This window comes from Haliotis rufescens, unplaced genomic scaffold (assembly GCF_023055435.1).
Source record: "Haliotis rufescens isolate VD_foot unplaced genomic scaffold, xgHalRufe1.0.p SCAF_18, whole genome shotgun sequence".
NCBI classification, from domain to species: domain Eukaryota; kingdom Metazoa; phylum Mollusca; class Gastropoda; order Lepetellida; family Haliotidae; genus Haliotis; species Haliotis rufescens.
The window spans coordinates 30450758-30469615 of NW_025963868.1; the positions used below are offsets into that span (position 1 = coordinate 30450758).

At 42.5% G+C, this 18858-nt stretch overlaps 2 protein-coding genes across 4 annotated transcripts in view; both read right to left on the reverse strand.

The window, feature by feature from the left end:
- LOC124115514 overlaps window positions 1–18858 on the reverse strand; it is a 142106-nt gene that overhangs the window by 91340 nt on the left and 31908 nt on the right. Inside the window, exon 2 of the mRNA XM_048398001.1 lies at window positions 7899–8213. Within this exon, the coding sequence (XP_048253958.1) occupies window positions 7899–8213 (315 nt within the window). The remainder of the gene's footprint in view (window positions 1–7898; window positions 8214–18858) is intronic.
- LOC125381563 (serine/threonine-protein phosphatase 6 regulatory ankyrin repeat subunit A-like) lies at window positions 1099–7526 on the reverse strand. 3 transcript variants are annotated; one of them, XM_048398593.1, is made up of 3 exons: window positions 7401–7526; window positions 2088–6014; window positions 1100–1862 (listed from the first exon to the last, which is right to left on the reverse strand). In XM_048398593.1, exons 1-3 carry the CDS (start codon window positions 7492–7494, stop codon window positions 1723–1725), a joined length of 4161 nt encoding a protein of 1386 aa, XP_048254550.1. In that variant the 5' UTR covers window positions 7495–7526; the 3' UTR covers window positions 1100–1722. The 3 variants fall into 3 exon arrangements, with proteins under 3 accessions (XP_048254549.1, XP_048254550.1, XP_048254551.1); XM_048398594.1 differs by having other exon boundaries at window positions 1101–2210; window positions 2562–6014; window positions 7401–7525; XM_048398592.1 differs by having other exon boundaries at window positions 1099–6014.

The window sequence follows — 18858 nt, forward strand, 5'->3', positions numbered from 1 at the left end:
ATTTAATGGGCCACCCCGGAATAAAATAGTTCCCCCAAAGCGAGGAACATATGTTTTTGTATGTTTACAAGAAATATATTCCAAACAATATCCTCATTAGATGAGAAGATCTTTTACAGAATTACCTCAGTAAGTCAATTACAATGACAGAGCGTCGGAATACATTTACATCAAGTACAATACGTCAAAATGGCCGACACGATAAACGTGACGGGAGATATGTTCGAAGTTGTTAATTAACCTGTGGCTATTTCAAGCCTTTGGCATCACTGATCAATTGGCGGATCATTGAAACGTGATTGACAATGCGAAGATGTGTCAAATAGATACTAAGGTAAATTCATAGATTGCTGTAAATTGTCACTGCGACAGTTTGGATTTTGTTTTCGTGTTTTTTCTCTCTGGGATGGGTTGCAGCGAGGGTATCCTTAAATGGCTTGCAACCACGCTTCTGTATGAATTCGTACCAGGGAATTCCAAGGGTTTTCCCCAGGAATGTGGAAGTAGTCAGTGTTTACGCCTTTTCAAGAATACAGTCACGTGAAGAACGTCATGTGACCGACCTCGCGTCCAAGTCGTAAATCTTGTAAACTTCACATTAAAAAATTAGTTATTGTTATAACCAAATGAAACACAACCCATTATCCGATAGGGGTAACTGTACATAGCCGTTACCACAATAAACTTGGGAACATTGTTTGGTTTGACTTCTTGGCGCGTGTCTGAATTCCATTAACATGTAACATATCCAAAAACTAGCTTATCAGCAAATCTCGCTGCACTGCGCGCGACAGATACTAGAGCAAGGCATGCCAGAAATACGAAACCTAAAGCTTCCGAAGGAAGCCTTGGACATCACGTGCGTCGGGGCACCAGCGCCATCTGATTGGCCGTTAACAGTTGTACAAGGCGGAGCAAAAAGCATCGTATTTCCGTCCATTTTACGCTTGAAAAACTCGACCCTTTTCTGGACACTTTCTAGACGCTGACCAATTAATCAATTTTAATGAATTTTTAGTCGTTTTTCCGTCCAATGACCATATACGGAAAAAAACGACGTTTTCGTGTTTGCAGTGAAAGCGACGTGGAATGAACGATCAGCTGATCTCTGATGGTGGTTAACTATGTGATATAACCAGTCTTGATCATCCCTAATGTACCGGTGAATCGTGAACATCTATTTCCGGACATGACTATAGATCTTTGTTTAGGCGAAAAGAAATACTGTCTTTTCACCAGCGTGACCGTTGCCGCTAGAGATGAAGGCTATGCTGGTCAACTGTCTACAGGTGTGATATTAACATGTACTGCTCGTACCACATACGCCGTCAGTTTAAGGTTGGACCGTCCAAGTCAATGCACCAGCCGGGTGAGTGAAGGGAAGATGAATTAAACAAGATCGCCCGTTGCGAAGATCGATGCTCATGATGTCAATCACTATAATGTCTGATCCAGTCTCGATTATTTACAGACAGTTATCAAAAAGCTTGGATATTGCTGAGTGCGGTGTTAAACCAAAAAAAACCATCCATCAACGGCACAAACCCCTCACAACAACAGTAACGAAGTGAGACAAAGGAATAAGGGAGAAGAGCTTGCTAATGTCACCAACTGTACGACATCCATAACCTTCGTTCAGCAATGACACTGGAATAATATATATTATTACCAATTATTTCTAATAACAGTGGCACATCTCTAATAAGGTTTTGGATGTCCTGGTCAATGAAATACTGGTGCGTGACCCGTACTGTTCTGTACATTCACATCAGCTCCAGCTTTCAGTAACGCATCCACAGACTCTGTAGTTCCCCATCCTTCTGCTGCTGCTGCTGCTGCTGCTTTATGAAGTGGTGTGTCACCTGTTTTGTTCTGTACATTCACATTAGCTTTAGCCTTCAGTAACGCATCAACACTCCGTGTAGATCGATACCTTGCTGCTGCTGCTGCATGAAGTGGTGTGTCACCTGTTTTGTTCTGTACATTCACATTAGCTCCAGCCTTCAGTAACGCATCAACACTCCATGTAGATCCACACACTACTGCTGCTCCTGGGGCTGCTGCTGCTTTATGAAGTGGTGTGTCACCTGTATTGTTCTGTACATTCACATTAGCTCCAGCCTTCAGTAACGCATCAACACTCCCTGTAGATCCATACAATGCTGCTACTGCTGGGGCTGCTGCTGCTGCTTTATGAAGTGGTGTGTCACCTGTATTGTTCTGTACATTCACATTAGCTCCAGCCTTCAGTAACGCATCAACTCTCCCTGTAGATACATACCATGCTGCTGCTGCTGCTGGGGCTGCTGCTGCAGCTTTATGAAGTGGTGTGTCACCTGTATTGTTCTGTACATTCACATTAGCTCCAGCCTTCAGTAACGCATCAACTCTCCCTGTAGATACATACCATGCTGCTGCTGCTGCTGGGGCTGCTGCTGCAGCTTTATGAAGTGGTGTGTCACCTGTATTGTTCTGTACATTCACATTAGCTCCAGCCTTCAGTAACGCATCAACATTCTCCGTTGATCCATCCCCTGCTGCTGCATGAAGTGGTGTGTCACCTGTATTGTTCTGTACATTCACATTAGCTCCAGCCTTCAGTAACGCATCAACTCTCCCTGTAGATACATACAATGCTGCTGCTGCTGCTGGGGCTGCTGCTGCTGCTTTATGAAGTGGTGTGTCACCTGTATTGTTCTGTACATTCACATTAGCTCCAGCCTTCAGTAACGCATCAACATTCTCCGTTGATCCATCCCCTGCTGCTTTATGAAGTGGTGTGTCACCTGTATTGTTCTGTACATTCACATTAGCTCCAGCCTTCAGTAACGCATCAACACTCTCTATTGATCCATCCCCTGCTGCTTTATGAAGTGGTGTGTCACCTGTTTTGTTCTGTACATTCACATAAGCTCCAGCCTTCAGTAACGCATCAACACTCCCTGTAGATGCGTACTCTGGTGTTGGTGCTGCTGCTGCTGCATGAAGTGATGTGTCACCTGTATTGTTCTGTACATTCACATAAGCTCCAGCCTTCAGTAACATATCAACACTCTCTGGAGATTCAAACCATGCTGCTGCTCCTGGAGCTGCTGCTGCTTTATGAAGTGGTGTGTCACCTGTATTGTTCTGTACATTCACATTAGCTCCAGCCTTCAGTAACGCATCAACACTCTCTATTGATCCATCCCCTGCTGCTGCATGAAGTGGTGTGTCACCTGTTTTGTTCTGTACATTCACATTAGCTCCAGCCTTCAGTAACGCATCCACATTCTCTGTTGATCCATCCTCTGCTGCTACATGAAGTGGTGTGTCACCTGTTTTGTTCTGTACATTCACATTAGCTCCAGCCTTCAGTAACGCATCAACACTCTCTTTTGATCCATCCTCTGCTGCTACATGAAGTGGTGTTTCACCTGTATTGTTCTGTACATTCACATTAGCTCCAGCCTTCAGTAACGCATCAACACTCTCTGTTGATCCATCCCCTGCTGCTACATGAAGTGGTGTGTCACCTGTATTGTTCTGTACATTCACATTAGCTCCAGCCTTCAGTAACGCATCAACACTCCCTTTAGATCCATCCACTGCTGCTTTATGAAGTGGTGTGTCACCTGTATTGTTCTGTACATTCACATTAGCTCCAGCCTTCAGTAACGCATAAAAACTCCCTGTAGATCCACACCATGCTGCTGCTGCATGAAGTGGTGTGTCACCTGTATTGTTCTGTACATCCACATTAGCTCCAGCCTTCAGTAACGCATCAACACTCCCTGTAGATCCAAACGATGCTGTTGCTGCATGAAGTGGTGTGTCACCTGTATTGTTCTGTACATTCACATTAGCTCCAGCCTTCAGTAACAGATCAACACACTCTGTATATCCATTCCATGCTGCTTCGTGAAGTGGTGTCTCACCTGTTTTATTCTTGATATTCACGTTAGCATTTTTCTGCAACAAAAACAAGACCACATTAGGGTCACATGCACCGTGAAGAGGAGTTTCTCCATGAGATGAAATCATGTCAACTTTACCACCCTCCTCAAACAACATCTTGATGATACGCAAGTTTGTCAACCCACAAGCAATGCACACAGCATCACCGTCAACCTGTGCTCCTCTGTCTAAGATAATACGCGTCATGTGCGTGTTTCGGCTCTCCAGTGCACATTTAAGACCTCTCTGTTTATCTTTATCACATCCTTTTTGCAGCAGCAGTTCCACCACACCAACATGACCATTTGCTATGGCGAGATCTAGAGGGGCCTCCTGGTAGGGAGAAAAAATAGGGCTAAAACCTGATGAATAATGCTCATTAACATCCACGCCCATGTTGATTGCATGTTCCACAGCTGATGTAAGGCCATTTGCGCAAAGGTATTGAAAGACTGTTTGATGGTACCAGTCTCTAGCATTCAGGTCAGGGTGAAGGGCCAGAATCTGATTTACAAACACACTGTCTTTGGTTTCTGCTGCTAACATAAGTGGCGTTTTCTGCTGCGAGCCATATCTAGCATCTATCTCAAGCTGATGGTGTTCACTGATATAGGTCAGTACACTACAAGCAGCATTCATGCACGTCCCAAGTAAAATGTCTCTCAGTTCACTCTGGCTGAATGTTCTGTTTTCTTTCTCAATAATAAATTTGATGAGATGATGTGACTTGCTGCTAGAAATTAATTTACAAAATGTCTGATATGAAGAGTTATCAACTAGTTTGAGTATATCAGAAACAGACATGTGACACTGTACCTTCAGGCAGACCATTAGCAAGTCAATAAACTCTGGATTACAACATGCCTGGTGCGATAAGACATGCAAGAAATTGCTCCTTGAAATTTCAGTTGCAAATCGTCTGGCTAGATGTTTAGCATAGTTCCATGAGATGTTTGCAACAAGATCTGTCTCATCAGGAACGTTTTCCCCTGGTCTTGTGGAGGCTTTAAGACGAAGTCGCTGATGGATGAATGACAAACTGCAAAAATCGATGACAAACTTTGATTGTTTTGTACTGAGAATTAGTGCGACGCAGTCATATATAGAGGGATGGTCAAACATGTATGTGTCATCTTCCTTCTTGAGGTAAGATCCGACTAAATCATCAGCAGCTGTTATGTATTTGTATCCATGGGCATTCTCCTCTTCCAACTCTTGTCCACTAATCTTTCCATCACTTTTAATCATAGCCTTGAACAGGGAAACCTTTATCTCGTCTTTAAGGAATTTATCTAGGGTCTGTTTGAGGAATGCTAGAGGCTCTTGAAAAAACTTATCTACTGGAAGCTGAGTCTGATCCTTTTCATATGTTGTGGCAAACATTTTACACACGTGGGGAAAGCCGTGTGGACAGTCAGATTGACATATCCGAGACACGGTTGACTCATCAAAGTCTATGTTTTTTGTTTTGGCATGAACATGCCATATTTTCCTTCGTTCATTAGAGTCTCTCTGCGAGGAAACTTCCACCACATACTGGGGACTAGATATGTAATCTGCCACCCTTCTCAAGTCTGCCAGTGAGGATTTCAGCACATAGTCACGGCCTATGAGGATAATGATCGTTTTGCCTTTGTTTGGTGCTGTTCTCTTTAGAAATGTTTGCTCATCCTTTGTTCTCTCTTTTTTGCTTTTAGTGGATTTATCTGTAGAGTCTTTTTTTGTGGTCTTGTCTGTATCCTTCATATCCACAACAGGTCGTAGACTTGGTCTCCACTTGGCCCATTCTGCTACATCAAATTCTAGATCACCGAATATGTCATCTAACATAATGACAGGGTTTGTGCTGGCCGTTATGACCTCATTGAACTCTTCTGGTGACACCACCTGATACACTTGTCTCCCCTGAGTGTGCTGATCTTTGAGGGCCATGTAGGCTATTGTAGACTTCCCCTCTCCTGGCCTTCCTTTAATTGTCACCCATGTTGCTCCACTCTCCAGCTTTTCCGTCACCTGATACAGGGCTTCTGTCTCCACCATGTCTTTAGTCATTGACTGAATCCTGGATTCCGTTCTTTCTGTGAAAACATGGCACATTTGATATATATATATATAAAACTATAAAAACATATATGTAAAAGTGTACAGTATGCCATATTTTAATTTGACCTCAATTAAATAAAGTGTGGTCATTATCAATCACATACAGTTTGACTCTGAGATCCCTTATTTTGAAATGTGACAGTGAGTGAGTGAGTTAACATTTTAACAATACTTCATCGATATCGTGACTACAATGTTTACAAACTTTATATGAATTATAATTCTGTCAACAAGGACGGTAAAAAAATCAGTAATATATTACATAATTTCACTGAGAGTTTGGACAGTACTAAATACATCCCGTGAATGTTGAATATTGTCGATATACAATCAATATGAATCGAATGTCCCACCTTCAAATTGTTTAAATTGAAACACTGCTTTTCAAAGCATTTCTCTGTTTTTCGATATTGGTCTGCAAGTTATTTGTTCTGAACAGACAGACAGTTTAAGTAACGTTTGAATAGTGCCTGCTGTGCTTGTGGATCATAACAGAATGTTCATATGAACGAAACAGCCAGAATACCAAAGTATAGAATTGAAGTGACAAAACCGTTTTGATAATCATAAGAAACAGTTCACTGAATGATTCTGCCTATGTATCACAAGCACCTCTTTATGAATCACTATCAAATTGTGATTATACCAGGTCCTAGCAAGTAGGTGAGGGTATGTATCCTGTTAGACATAATGGGAAATTTTACTATTGAAAGTTAAAGTCATTCCCCGTGTCATATAGTCTTATGGAGAGGTGTTGTTTCACTCAGCATCTTCATTCATAGATCTAAATACGAAAAACAGCACAGGCGGTCTGACTGGTCGACCTTATTTATAGTTCAGGTGGCTAAATCAGTGAAAGGGTCGTTGACTGATATCAGATCACTAATATACCTGAAGCCTAAGATAAACGTCTGGGCCAAATTACCTTGTTTTCACTTTTCCAATCCAAACAGAAATTCTGATTCTTATATATTTGTTGATTTTATCCACCAGGTACTTAGGAGTTGCCATATATGTTGTATCAAATCTACTGGGTATGTTGTATCACTAGACACGACCTTACATTTGATCTGAGTGATTTAGACGAACAAATCCTCTGGACACACTACAATTTGTATATAGTTTTTATAGTGATGTAACATTATGTAAAATGTAACAGAGATCAAGAAATAATACTTCAGTGGCTTTGCTAGGTTTATCACTTGTTTACAAAACTCAAAGTTAATTGTAGTCATGAACACGTAAACTGTGTGCACGAGGTGACAGTTGTAACAAATATGAAGATTATTACAGTCAGCATTTACTAGAAAACGCCTTCATCTGATCGATCCTTGTGAGAACAAGTACAGCAGATAACTTACTCCTGATCTTCCGTGCTGCAACAGTCAATGGCTTCTCCTCTTCCTCCGGGCGGGTCTGAGGTGTACCAACGTTCTGCTGTCCGCCAACGGTCATGTACAAGGGACCCGTCACATCTCGAAACTGCTGCCGTACTTTGAAAAGGTTGTACTGGTGGACTGTAACAGGAACAAAAAAACTGAAGCTTTCAGGACCGTTTTCCATATCTCGTACCTCACGTGATACTGAAAACAGACAACTGTCATGAACAGACAACAAACTGCTACTTCATATTAGTTGCTTTATTTTCGTAAATAGTGACTTTCATGTTACGATTGTTCGAAAGTGGCAAATCTGCAATTGAGCAGAGCTAGACCTTGTATAGTGGTTGTATAGGGTTAATGACTTTCCTGTAAAAAAGTGAGCCTATTAGCTTAAAAAAGCAAAGTCATTTGAAAACTCCATGTTGGAGGTATTAGATATTGGAACAATAAGTCATGTCCCTGTTTATCAGCACTCACCTACAGGAGAATCACCAGTCACTGGTGCCACAGGTAGCCCGGACGACTGTTTCTCTGATACAACAGATCCTGGTATTCTTGGTTGAAGAGAGGATGTGGACGCTGGTGTCAGGGCTGCTATTGTTGGGACCTTTAGACTGATTGTGTTAGGAACTACACAAGATGTAGTTGTGGGCAGCTGCAGCTGACTTGTTGTCGGATCAACATCACCAACTGAAGCTGGTTGGAGTTGTGTCCCCTGCTGTGGTGCTGACGCTATTTCTCCCTGTGGTTGTTGACAACATCCCACAATGTGTTGTGCTAGTGTCGTGGTATCTACGAAGGAACAAGCATGTCACAGTTGGATTTCCAGCTATTTGAAAACAATATCTAAAATATACATTAGCTCCGATTCAATTTGAAACAAAATATATATGCCCCTATACTGCTGAAAAAGACATTGTCTGACATCAAAATGACATTGTTGCAAGGTGTTTTTAAGTAAGACATATTTAGGTTTATTTAAAAAAATCTGGTTTTTCAGCTGTAGCTGAATACCAAATCCTCAATAGGTTTATTATCACGACCCTAGCCGTGGTGACAAACAGTTATAGTTAGTTAAACATTTGGACAAAAGATTGTGGAAGCTCCACACGATTTTATCGAAACAAATATGGACACTATTGTCAGTACTTGAAAATGTTAGGCAGTAGTATTACACTGAGTAGAAACGGGACTATCCGGCAGATACACCTTACTATGGTTGTCCTTCAGATGCACTTGGTGATATATTTCTCTTTGGAAAGCACATGTTAATTCCAGAAATTGAGTAGGATTTCAAAATACTAGTATCTATCTTATTTATTGAGAAATATTTTCCCGTCCACATGCTTCAATTCCACAGGGCACACCTAAATGTCTTTAAGATCCACTGACATCCTTAATTCACTGTAAAAAGGAATGTCATGAACGTCCCGCAAATTAAGCACTTGTGTATTATTAATGAGATGCTTAAAAGTGAAATTACTTCATGCATACCTACAAGTTGGTATGACTCTTGTTGAACAGTCTGGAATTTGACCACTACAGCACCTGCTCCAAGCTGTGACATGTCTTCTATTCCTTCCCCCTCTTTCTCATCTGTGATGTCATCAAACAAGCATTCGTCAGCACTCTCTTCATCAACATCTTTATTTTCTGCATCCTCCGTAGTACTGCCTTCTCCTTCAGTTGTTCCTTGAGGGTTGTCCGTGGGACTACCTGCAAGCTCCATGTTTTCCCGTTATCGTTCTGATTCAGGCTTTGAACCTTCTTCACTGTTTCTTGCTATTCATCAGTGTCTGTAATCTAAGTCGGCATCTAACTCATCATCATCCTGAAAGACAAAAGTCCTAACGTATGCAATGTCCGCATGATGGACAGCCTTACGTTTGGTATAAGTGAATCAAGTATGAGAATTCTCTGCCTCAGCACTGTAGCTCACCTGGATATTTTGTCAAATCGGTGCTAGCTTTCAGTAACATCGAACTGCAAACAATACATATATTATATACATGAGTGTGACATATAAAGTTATAGAGGTTGTTGTTTTTCATCAAAAGTCATGTTTCACTGTCATGAAAACAAAAACTAGTATTTTCACTTGTGTGAAAATACAAAAACCATTGCCCTCGGATGACGGAACAAGTATCATCCACAGTTACCGCCCTTGAAAGTTGTCTCCCTTGGTTTATCTGTCAGCGTCAAAGCAGAACAAAACAAGATGAGTAAACAAACTTTCAACTTGTGGTATTGACTACGCAATGTCATATAACTTTCATATTACAAAACTTTATCACCATGATGTCTGTGATGTTCTTGTTTGACTATCGAACCACAAAGTTGTGACGAAGTGGGTCACAGATCTTGTGCCATGATTGTCACTTTGTGGTGTACATGTATTCGTGCACTTTCCCACTGGTGCGCCACAAAAAACAGCTTTTACATTATGGTTTTCAAACTTCACTTAATGAGTACATGGTATTTAACGAAAAGCATGAAATAGTATCTGTATCGCAAAAACATTTAAAGATATATTTTGGCCCCATGGCAAAAGTATCAAATTTCATTACAGTTTTGGTAAATAATAAAAAAAAGTAGCCATAAATACCCATGGCTGGCTAAATACAATGTTTATGGAAAAAGGTGAGATTTCCGGCCGTATACCCCCTCAAGAATACGCTACTGGGCTAATTTCGTCAAATCAGTCACCAACATCGCATCTGGAAAAAAACATTTCTAAATAAAGCTGTATATCCAAGCTCCTCGCAGTGAATCCTCTTTCACGGCGCTACCTTTTGAGAAAGCTACTTGTGGATGAGTAATATTTGGAAAGATGTCAGTTTTAAATTATACCGTATCTCCCTCTTTAAAGCGCCTTATGCTAAAACAATTCAGCAGGCTAAATGTTAAACCATTCCAAAACTGTACATTAATACACTAAACATTTCCTTGTTAGTCGGGCACTATGATAAAAGGGGGACAAACTCTATGATACTTGTAATGAGTGAGATAGTAAATATATTTTTTAATAGAAACATATTTTTATCTCACATGTATAATGATATGTGTACATATGAAATGCATTAATCAAAATGAAAATTTATTTTTAAAACAGTCCTAACTACCACGCTAAAAATCAAAGGCGGCCAAACCCTCTCATGTTGACAGGCGTGAATGTTGACCTGTGATCCATGTAGCGAGGTGTGAGCACTTTTCTACAGCGTGAATAATTGACGTGTCAGGCCAAAGGAGTAAGCATACAGTAAGGTAAGCATTAGGGAGTTAATACTCCTGGAGAAGTATGGTTCATTATTGTATAAAAAAAATAACAATATGGTTTTCAATTTGAACAATGTGTGCATGACAGACATTTACAAATACATTTTGAGGCCCCTCTACTACCAACAAAAGGACCAAATGGGCTGGCTAGTTTCGTTATATCAGTCACCAACATCGCGTCTATATCAGTATTCACACTGAACTATTCCTTCTCAAATTCAACCCAACAATATATAGTTACACAGTGATGATTACAGACAAGCAAGAATCTATCGACACTTACTTACTGTGTTGTATCATGGGGAAATGTGTGTGCGAGTTCTAACCCCCTGTCAAGAAAAGCCAGCGTAGACTGTTTCCCGCATCCTTCGCTTGGTGTCGCTGCTTCCCCATCCAGGATAGACTGGTACCTAACCTGGTTATAGGCTCCTTAGGCGCATCGTCAACTTGCGCCAAGGTTTAATTGTGATATGAGAGACGGGACCCAGCTTAGACTGATACCCTGGCGGCAGTTAGACTGGGTACAGTCAGTAAAGAGTCAGTCAGTCAGTCAGTCAGTCAGTCAAGAGTCAGTCAAGAGTCAGTCAGTAAGTCAGTCAGTCAAGAGTCAGTCAGTCAGTCAGTAAAAAGTAAGTCAGTCAGTCAAGATGCAGTCAGTCAGTCAAGAGGCAGTCAGTCAGTCAAGAGGCAGTCAATCAGTCAGTCAAGAGGCAGTCAGTCAGTAAAAAGACAGCCTAGAGGCAGTCAGTCAGTCAGTCAAGAGGCAGTCAATCAGTCAGTCAGGTAAGAGGCAGTCAAGAGGCAGTCAGCCAGTCAAGAGTCAGTCAAGAGTCAGTCAGTCAGTCAGTCATTTAGTCACTCAGCCAAGAGTCAATCAGTCAGTCTGTCAAGAGTCCGGCAATCAAGAGTCAGTCAAGAGGCAGTCAGTCAGTCAGTCAGGAGTCAGTCAGTCAGTCAGTCAAGAGTCAGCCAAGAGGCAGTCAGTCCATTTTTCAAGGGGCAGTAAGTCAGTCAGTCAGTCAGTCAAGAGTCGCAGTCAGTCAGTCAATCAAGAGGCGGTCAATCAGTCAAGAGGCAGTCAGTCAGTCAAGATGCAGTCCGTCACTCAAGATGCAGTCAGTCAAGAGGCAGGCAGTCAGTCAAGAGGCAGTCAAGAGTCAGTCAGTCATTTAGTCACTCAGGCAAGAGTCAGTAAGTCAGTCAGTCGAGAGGCCGGCAATCAAGAGTCAGTCAGTCAAGAGGCAGTCAGTCAGTCAGTCAGTCAGCCAGTAGTCGCAGTCAGTCAGTCAGTCCATTTTTCAAGAGGCAGTCAGTCAGTCAATCAGTCAGTCAGTCAGTCAGTCAAGAGTCAGTCAGTCAGTCAGTCAAGAGTAAGTCAGTAAGTCAAGAGTCAGTCAGTCAGTCAGTCAAGAGTAAGTCAAGAGTCAGTCAAGAGGCAGTCAGTCAGTCAGTCAAGAGGCAGTCAGTCAGTAAAGAGACAACCTAGAGGCAGTCAGTCAGTCATTCAATAGGCAGTCAATCAGTCAGTCAGGTAAGAGGCAGTCAAGAGGCAGTCAGTCAGTCAAGAGGTAGTCAAGAGTCAGTCAGTCATTTAGTCACTCAGGCAAGAGTCAGTAAGTCAGTCAGTCGAGAGGCCGGCAATCAAGAGTCAGTCAGTCAAGAGGCAGTCAGTCAGTCAGTCAGTCAGTCAGCCAGTAGTGGCAGTCAGTCAGTCAGTCCATTTTTCAAGAGGCAGTCAGTCAGTCAGTCAGTCAGCCAGGAGTCGCAGTCAATCAGTCAGTCAGTCAGTCAGGAATCAGTCAGTCAGTCAAGAGTCAGCCAAGAGGCAGTCAATCCATTTTTCAAGGGGCAGTCAGTCAGTCAGTCAGTCAGTCAAGAGTCGCAGTCAGTCAGTCAAGAGGCAGTCAGTCAGTCAAGATGCAGTCCGTCACTTAAGATGCAGTCAGTCAAGAGGCAGTCAGCCAAGAGGCAGTCAGTCAGTCAAGAGGCAGTCAGTCAGTCAAGAGTCCGGCAGTCAAGACTCAGTCACTCAGTCAAGAGTCAGTCAGTCAGTCAAGGGTCAGCCAAGAGGCAGTCAGTCAGTGAGTCAGTCAGTGACTGAGTGAGTCAGTCAGTCAACAGTCAGTCATGAGGCAGTCACTCAGTCAGTCAGTCAAGTGGCACTCAGTCACTCAGTACAGAGGCAGTCAGTCAAGAGGCAGTCAGTCAAAAGTCAGCCAATCAACAGGCAGTCAGACAGTCAAGAGGCAGTCAGTCAGTCAAGAGGCAGCCAAGAGGCAGGCAGTCAGTCAGTCAGACAGACGGTCAGTCAGTCAAGAGGCAGTCAGTCAGTCTGTCAGTCAAGAGTCAGCCAATCAGTCAGTCAGTTAAGAGGCAGTCAAGAGGCAGTCAGTCAATCAAGAGGCAGTCAAGGAGCAGTCAGTCAAGAGTCAGTCATTAAAGAGTCAGTCAATCAAGATGCAGTCAGTCTGTCAGCCAGTCAGTCAAGAGTAGGTCAAGAGTCAACCAAGAGTCAATCAGTTAATCAGTCAGTCAGTCAGTAAAGAGGCAGTCAAAAAAAGTAGTCAAAACACTGTCATTTCCCGCACATCACAACCTAACGTCGGTGAGAAACCTTCTCATCAAAGAAAACACTCAGTCAAGACACTGACCGTTCTACGAGGACTCCCGGTATGTAGTCATAATTATGACTTTATTACATTGTTAAATATACATTTTGATTCAAACGCGATTTATAGAGCAAAACTATACGTTTATGGACTTTTGAGATCTGCCCAGATATGCACGTTTCGTTTTATTATTCTCCAATCCATTTTTTAGTATTACCCGTTGGCCCGACTTTTAGACAATCCCACTTATCGACCCCTGACGTCATATTTACAATTGGATTGATACACACAGTCGATATTGACATGTTTTGTTTACCCATTGCTTAGTTACGACAACAAAAAAGTAATATTGACCCGCAGACTCGCAATAGGCTGTCGCGACCTACTTCATGTCAGCCGATGTGTAGCAGAACGTTGTACTTGCTGGTGGCAGAGCTCCGAATATGATATACACACAGACACGTTAAGCAGATAAAGGATATCACGGTCGAAATACATGTGTAATTTCTCCCACTCTTCTTAGATCCTAGATACGATAGATATACTTGTATATTGATGTAGTATGATAATTTGCGTACTGTTCTTTATATACGTTTAGTACATAGAATACATCTTCCATTTTCTATCAATAAAAACCGCGTGTCTTCCAACAGTAAGATACAAAGGCATAACTTGATAACAAAATATATATCAGTACGATTTAGATACATTTTCAAATCATAAATGAACTGTTGTCATAATAAACAACGTAACCATGGTGACATCATACATATATTTCATGCTGTGTTGGCAATGGCTACTCTGCTAAGGCAGTGTATGTGTAAGTTTTGATGATGTGTCTGAATATTACCTTTCAGTTCCTGGTCAAACGACGTATGCTTCTCCCGAGTCTGCTGAAGTCTGACGCGGTCTGGGGCACGGCGGCCTTTGCTTCCTGGAACCGTGGAGCTGATTACACCTGTATATTGATTTTCCTACCTCGCTCGACGACGTCACTCATCACAGCTGTGTTATCGATCAGTGCGAAGTGAATAGACAAAATATGAATCGATTCGATGCGACAACTAGTAACAAGGTAAATTGTATCTGCAGCCATTCGTGTAATATAAAGGAAACATGCATCCCCTGTCTATACATCAAATAGGAAACTGTGTGTTTACAAACACACACTCTCTCTCTCTCTCTCTCTCTCTCTCACTGTCTCTCTCTCCCTCTCTCTCTCCCTCTCTCTCTCTCTCTCTCTCTCTCTCGGTCGGATGAATGTGACTTGTATCCTTCTAACGCCTCACAGGCAGGTTGGATGGTTGTGTGTGTACCCCCAAGGGAGCTGAGAATTAACATTGACTGATCAATTCACCGGGATGAAAATGGTTTCTAACCCCATGAGCGTTCGCTTGATAAAAGGAATCTGCCGCATAATAAATGGATATACTTTAATATAGAATTAAAATCTCAGCTGCCTGTCAAAATGGCATACAAGACACTAAAAGACTCATAAAAGCCATATTTTATGTGTATGTATGCACACCACATTTAATAATAATAATGAAAATAACATTAATATTATCCCCCGTACAAGCATCCTATATACACACAACCGCATCCATTTCCACATCCAGCCCTCCACTCACAGCAGCTTACTCAAACCCCTCAACACACCCGCTCATTTAAACACATCCAAACGTTCATTGACAACCGTTCAATCACATCCGAACCCTCACCCACAACCTTACACCGTAACCTCACCCACACCCTATTCCTCAAACATACCCTCACCTGTACCCATTCCAGCAACCGTACCATTTCCCCTTATCTGCATTATCAACCACGCCCTCACCCACGCCCCCACTCGCAAAAACATCCGTTCCTACTTCCACAAAAAAAAGCATCAACTACGTACAAAGACATAAACAATTATAACATTCCACTGTCACATATCAGATTCCCAACTAAATACACCTTCAAAGGAAGCGCGTGTGGTATTGGGAAACCAAAAATGAATGTATATAAAAGGAGCTCTGTATTCTTTGCAGTTAGTATTTTGTTGTTCCAATACACGGAATAGTAAGGCATACTCAATGGGTTTATTTTACCACGTGGGGATTCCATATAAAAACCTGGTCCATTACAACGTATGCTAGTCGTGAGAGGCGCCTGGATGGATAGGGTGGTCATGCTCATTGACTTGGTGTGTGTGTGTGTGTGTATGTGTGTGTCAGTCAAGAGTTCAATCAGTCAGTAAAGAGACAGCCTAGAGGCAGTCAGTCAGTCAAGAGGTAGTAAGTCAGTCAATAGTCAGTCAATCAGTCAGTCAAGAGTCAGTCAGTCAGTCAAGATGCACTCAGTCAGTCAGTCAAGAGGCAGTCTGTCAGTCAGTCAAGATGCAGTCAGTCAAGAGTCAGTCAGCCAACCGGCAGTCAGTCAGTCAGTCAAGAGGCAGTCAGTCAGTCAGCCAACCGGCAGTCAGTCAGTCAGTCAAGAGGCAGTCAGTCAAGAGGCAGTCGGTCAAGAGTCCAGAAGTCAAGAGTCAGTCACTCAGTCAAGAGGCAGTCTGTCAGTCAAGGGTCAGCCAAGAGGCAGTCAGTCAGTGAGTCAGTCAGTGACTGAGTGACTGAGTCAGTCAAGAGGCAGTCATGAGGCAGTTACTCAGTCAAGAGACGGTCAGTCAGTCAGTCAAGAGCCAGTCAGACAAGATTCAGCCAAGAGTCAGTCAGTCAGTCAAGAGTCAGCCAAGAGTCAGTCAGTAAAGAGGCAGTCAGTCAGCCAAGAGTCAGTCAGTAAAGAGGCTGTCAGTAAGTCAGTCAGTCAAGAGTCAGTCAGTCAGTCAGTCAAGAGGCGGTCAATCAGTAAAGAGACAGACAAAAGGCAGTCAGTCTGTAAAGAGTCAGTCATTAAGTCAGTCAGTCAAGAGGCAGTCAGTCAAAAGTCAGTCAGTCAGTCAAGAGGCAGGCAAGAGGCAGTCAGTCAGTCAAGAGGCAGTCAGTCAGTCAAGAGGCAGTCAATCAGTAAAGAGACAGCCAAGAGCCAATCAGTCAGTCAAAAGGCAGTCAGTCAGTCAGTCAAGAGGCAGTCACACAAGAGTCAGTCAGTCAGTCAGTCAAGAGGCAGTCACACAAGAGTCAGTCAGTCAGTCAGTCAAGAGTCAGCCAAGAGTCAGTCTGTAAAGAGTCAGTCATTAAGTCAGTCAGTCAAGAGGCAGTCAGTCAAAAGTCAGTCAGTCGGTCAAGAGGCAGGCAAGAGGCAGTCAGTCAGTCAAGAGGCAGTCAGTCAGTCAAGAGGCAGTCAAGATGCAGTCAGTTAGTCAAGAGACAGTCAGTCAGTCAGTCAATAGGCTTCCAGTCAGTCAGTCAGTCAGTCAAGAGTCAGTCAGTTTGTCAGTCTGTCAGGCAGGCAGGCAGGCAGGCAGGCAGGCAGACAAGAGTCAGTCAGTCAAGAGTCAGTCAGTCAGTCAAGAGGCAGTCAGTCAGTAAAGAGGCAGCCAAGAAGCAGTCAGTCAGTCAAGAGGCTTTCAGTCAATCAGTCAGTCAAGAGGCAGGCAGTCAGTCAGTCAGTCAAAAGTCAGTCAATCAGTCAGTAAGTCAAGAGGCAGTCAGGAGGCAGTCAGTCAGTCAAAAGTCAGTCATTTAGTCAAGAGGCAGTTAGTCAGTCAGTTAATCAAGTGGCAGTCAGTCAGTCAGTCAATAGGCAGAAAGTCAAGAATCTGTCAGTCGGTCAGTCAATCACTCCGTAAGTCAAGAGTCAGCCAAGAGTCAACCAAGTGTCAGTCAGTCAGTAAAGAGGCAGTCAGTAAGTCAGTCAGGCAGTAAGGCAGTCACGAGGCAGTCAGTCAAGAGTCAGTCAGTCAGTCAGTCAGTCAGTCAGTCAGTCAGTAAGTCAGTCAGTCAGTCAGTTAGTCAGTCAGTCAGTCAGTCAGTCAAGAGGCAGTCAGTCAGTCAGTCAGGCAGTCAGGCAGGCATGCAATCAAGAGGCATTCTGTCAGTCAAGAGGCAGTCAGTCAGTCAGTCAGTCAGTCAGGCAGGCAGGCAGGCAGGCAGGCAGTCAAGAGGCATTTAGTCAAGAGGCAGTCAGATATACTACTATTCTACAGATGTAAACACATTTGATGATACATCTGAGAGTTTGAAGTTTATTTTGACAACCCAGTCCAAGTCGGACATAATTCAGACCAAACACTTCTCAGAGAGACTATGTTGAGAATATAAAGTTAAAGGGGCTTCAATTTGAGCACCATGGTTCAGTTAAACACTGCGATCCGAGACATAATTAAGAGGCATACAGGTAGACATGATACCAGCCTATAGATGTAAACACATTTGGTGAGTTTAAAGTTGATTTTGACAGCCTTGCCAATGTCAGACGCAACACATACGAAACACTTCTAATAGAGACCATGTTGAGAATGTAGCGTTAAAACGACTTCATTTTGAGCACCGTGTTTTCTCTAAATATCGCGATCTGAGACACTATAAAGTGGTATATAGGTAGATATAACACAAGTCTATTGATGTACACACATTTGATGATACATCTGTGAGTTTCAAGCTAATTTTGACAGTCTGGCCAAAGTCGGACGGAAGACAGCCCAAACACATCTGGTAGAGACATGTTGAGAATGTACTGGGAAAAGGCTTCAATTTGGGCACCGTGATTTCTTTAAATACTGAGATCTTAGACACTATAAAGTGGTATATAGATAGATATAATACTGGTCTAAAGATGTACACACATTTGATGATACATCTATGAGGTTAAAGTTGATTTTGACAGCCCGAGCCAAGTCGGACCCAACACTGACGAAACACTTCTGATAAAACTATGTTGAGAATGTAGAGTTGAAAAGACTTCACTTTGAGCACCGTGATTTCTTTCAATCTGAGACACTATAAAGTGGTATTAAGTAAGCCAGAATACTAGCCTATAGATGTAAGGTACTTTAAGTAACTTTAAAGGTGCTTTAACAGTCATTATACTTTCTACGCGTGTGGTGTCAGCTGCTCGACATTCGCGAATGTCCACTCCCAGAAGACATCCTGTGTTGGTTTATCAAGAATGAGTAAAGGTTAATTAGGGAAACCATATACGTTAATAAATGAAAGAAAAGTAGTCAAAGCACTGTCATTTCCTGCCCCGGACATCACACCCTAACACCCTAACACCCACACCGGTGACAAACCTTCTCAGTCAAGACTCTGACTTTTCTACGAGGACTCTCGGTATGTAGTCATAATTATTACTTTATTACACTGTTCAATATACATTTTGATTGAAACGCGATTTATACAGCAAAACTATACGTTTATGGACATTTGAGATCTACCCAGTCATGCACGTTTCGTTTTTACCCGTTGGCCCGACTTTTAGACAATCCCACTTATCGACCCCTGACGTCATATTTACAATAAGATTGATACACACAGTCGATATTTACGTGTTTTGTTTACCCATTGCTTAGTTACGACAACAAAAAAGTTATATTGACCCGCAGTCTCGCAATAGGCTGTCGCGACCTACTTCATGTCAACCGATGTGTAGCAGAACGTTGTACTTGCTGG

Bases quoted from the DNA above. Each gene is read 5' to 3' on its own strand.
- LOC125381563 (XM_048398592.1), bottom strand. From the start codon at position 7,494: ATGACCGTTGGCGGACAGCAGAACGTTGGTACACCTCAGACCCGCCCG. The intron at 6,015-7,400 runs GTAAGTTATCTG...ATGTTTTCACAG, and splicing joins TGCAGCACGGAAGATCAGGA to AAAGAACGGAATCCAGGATT.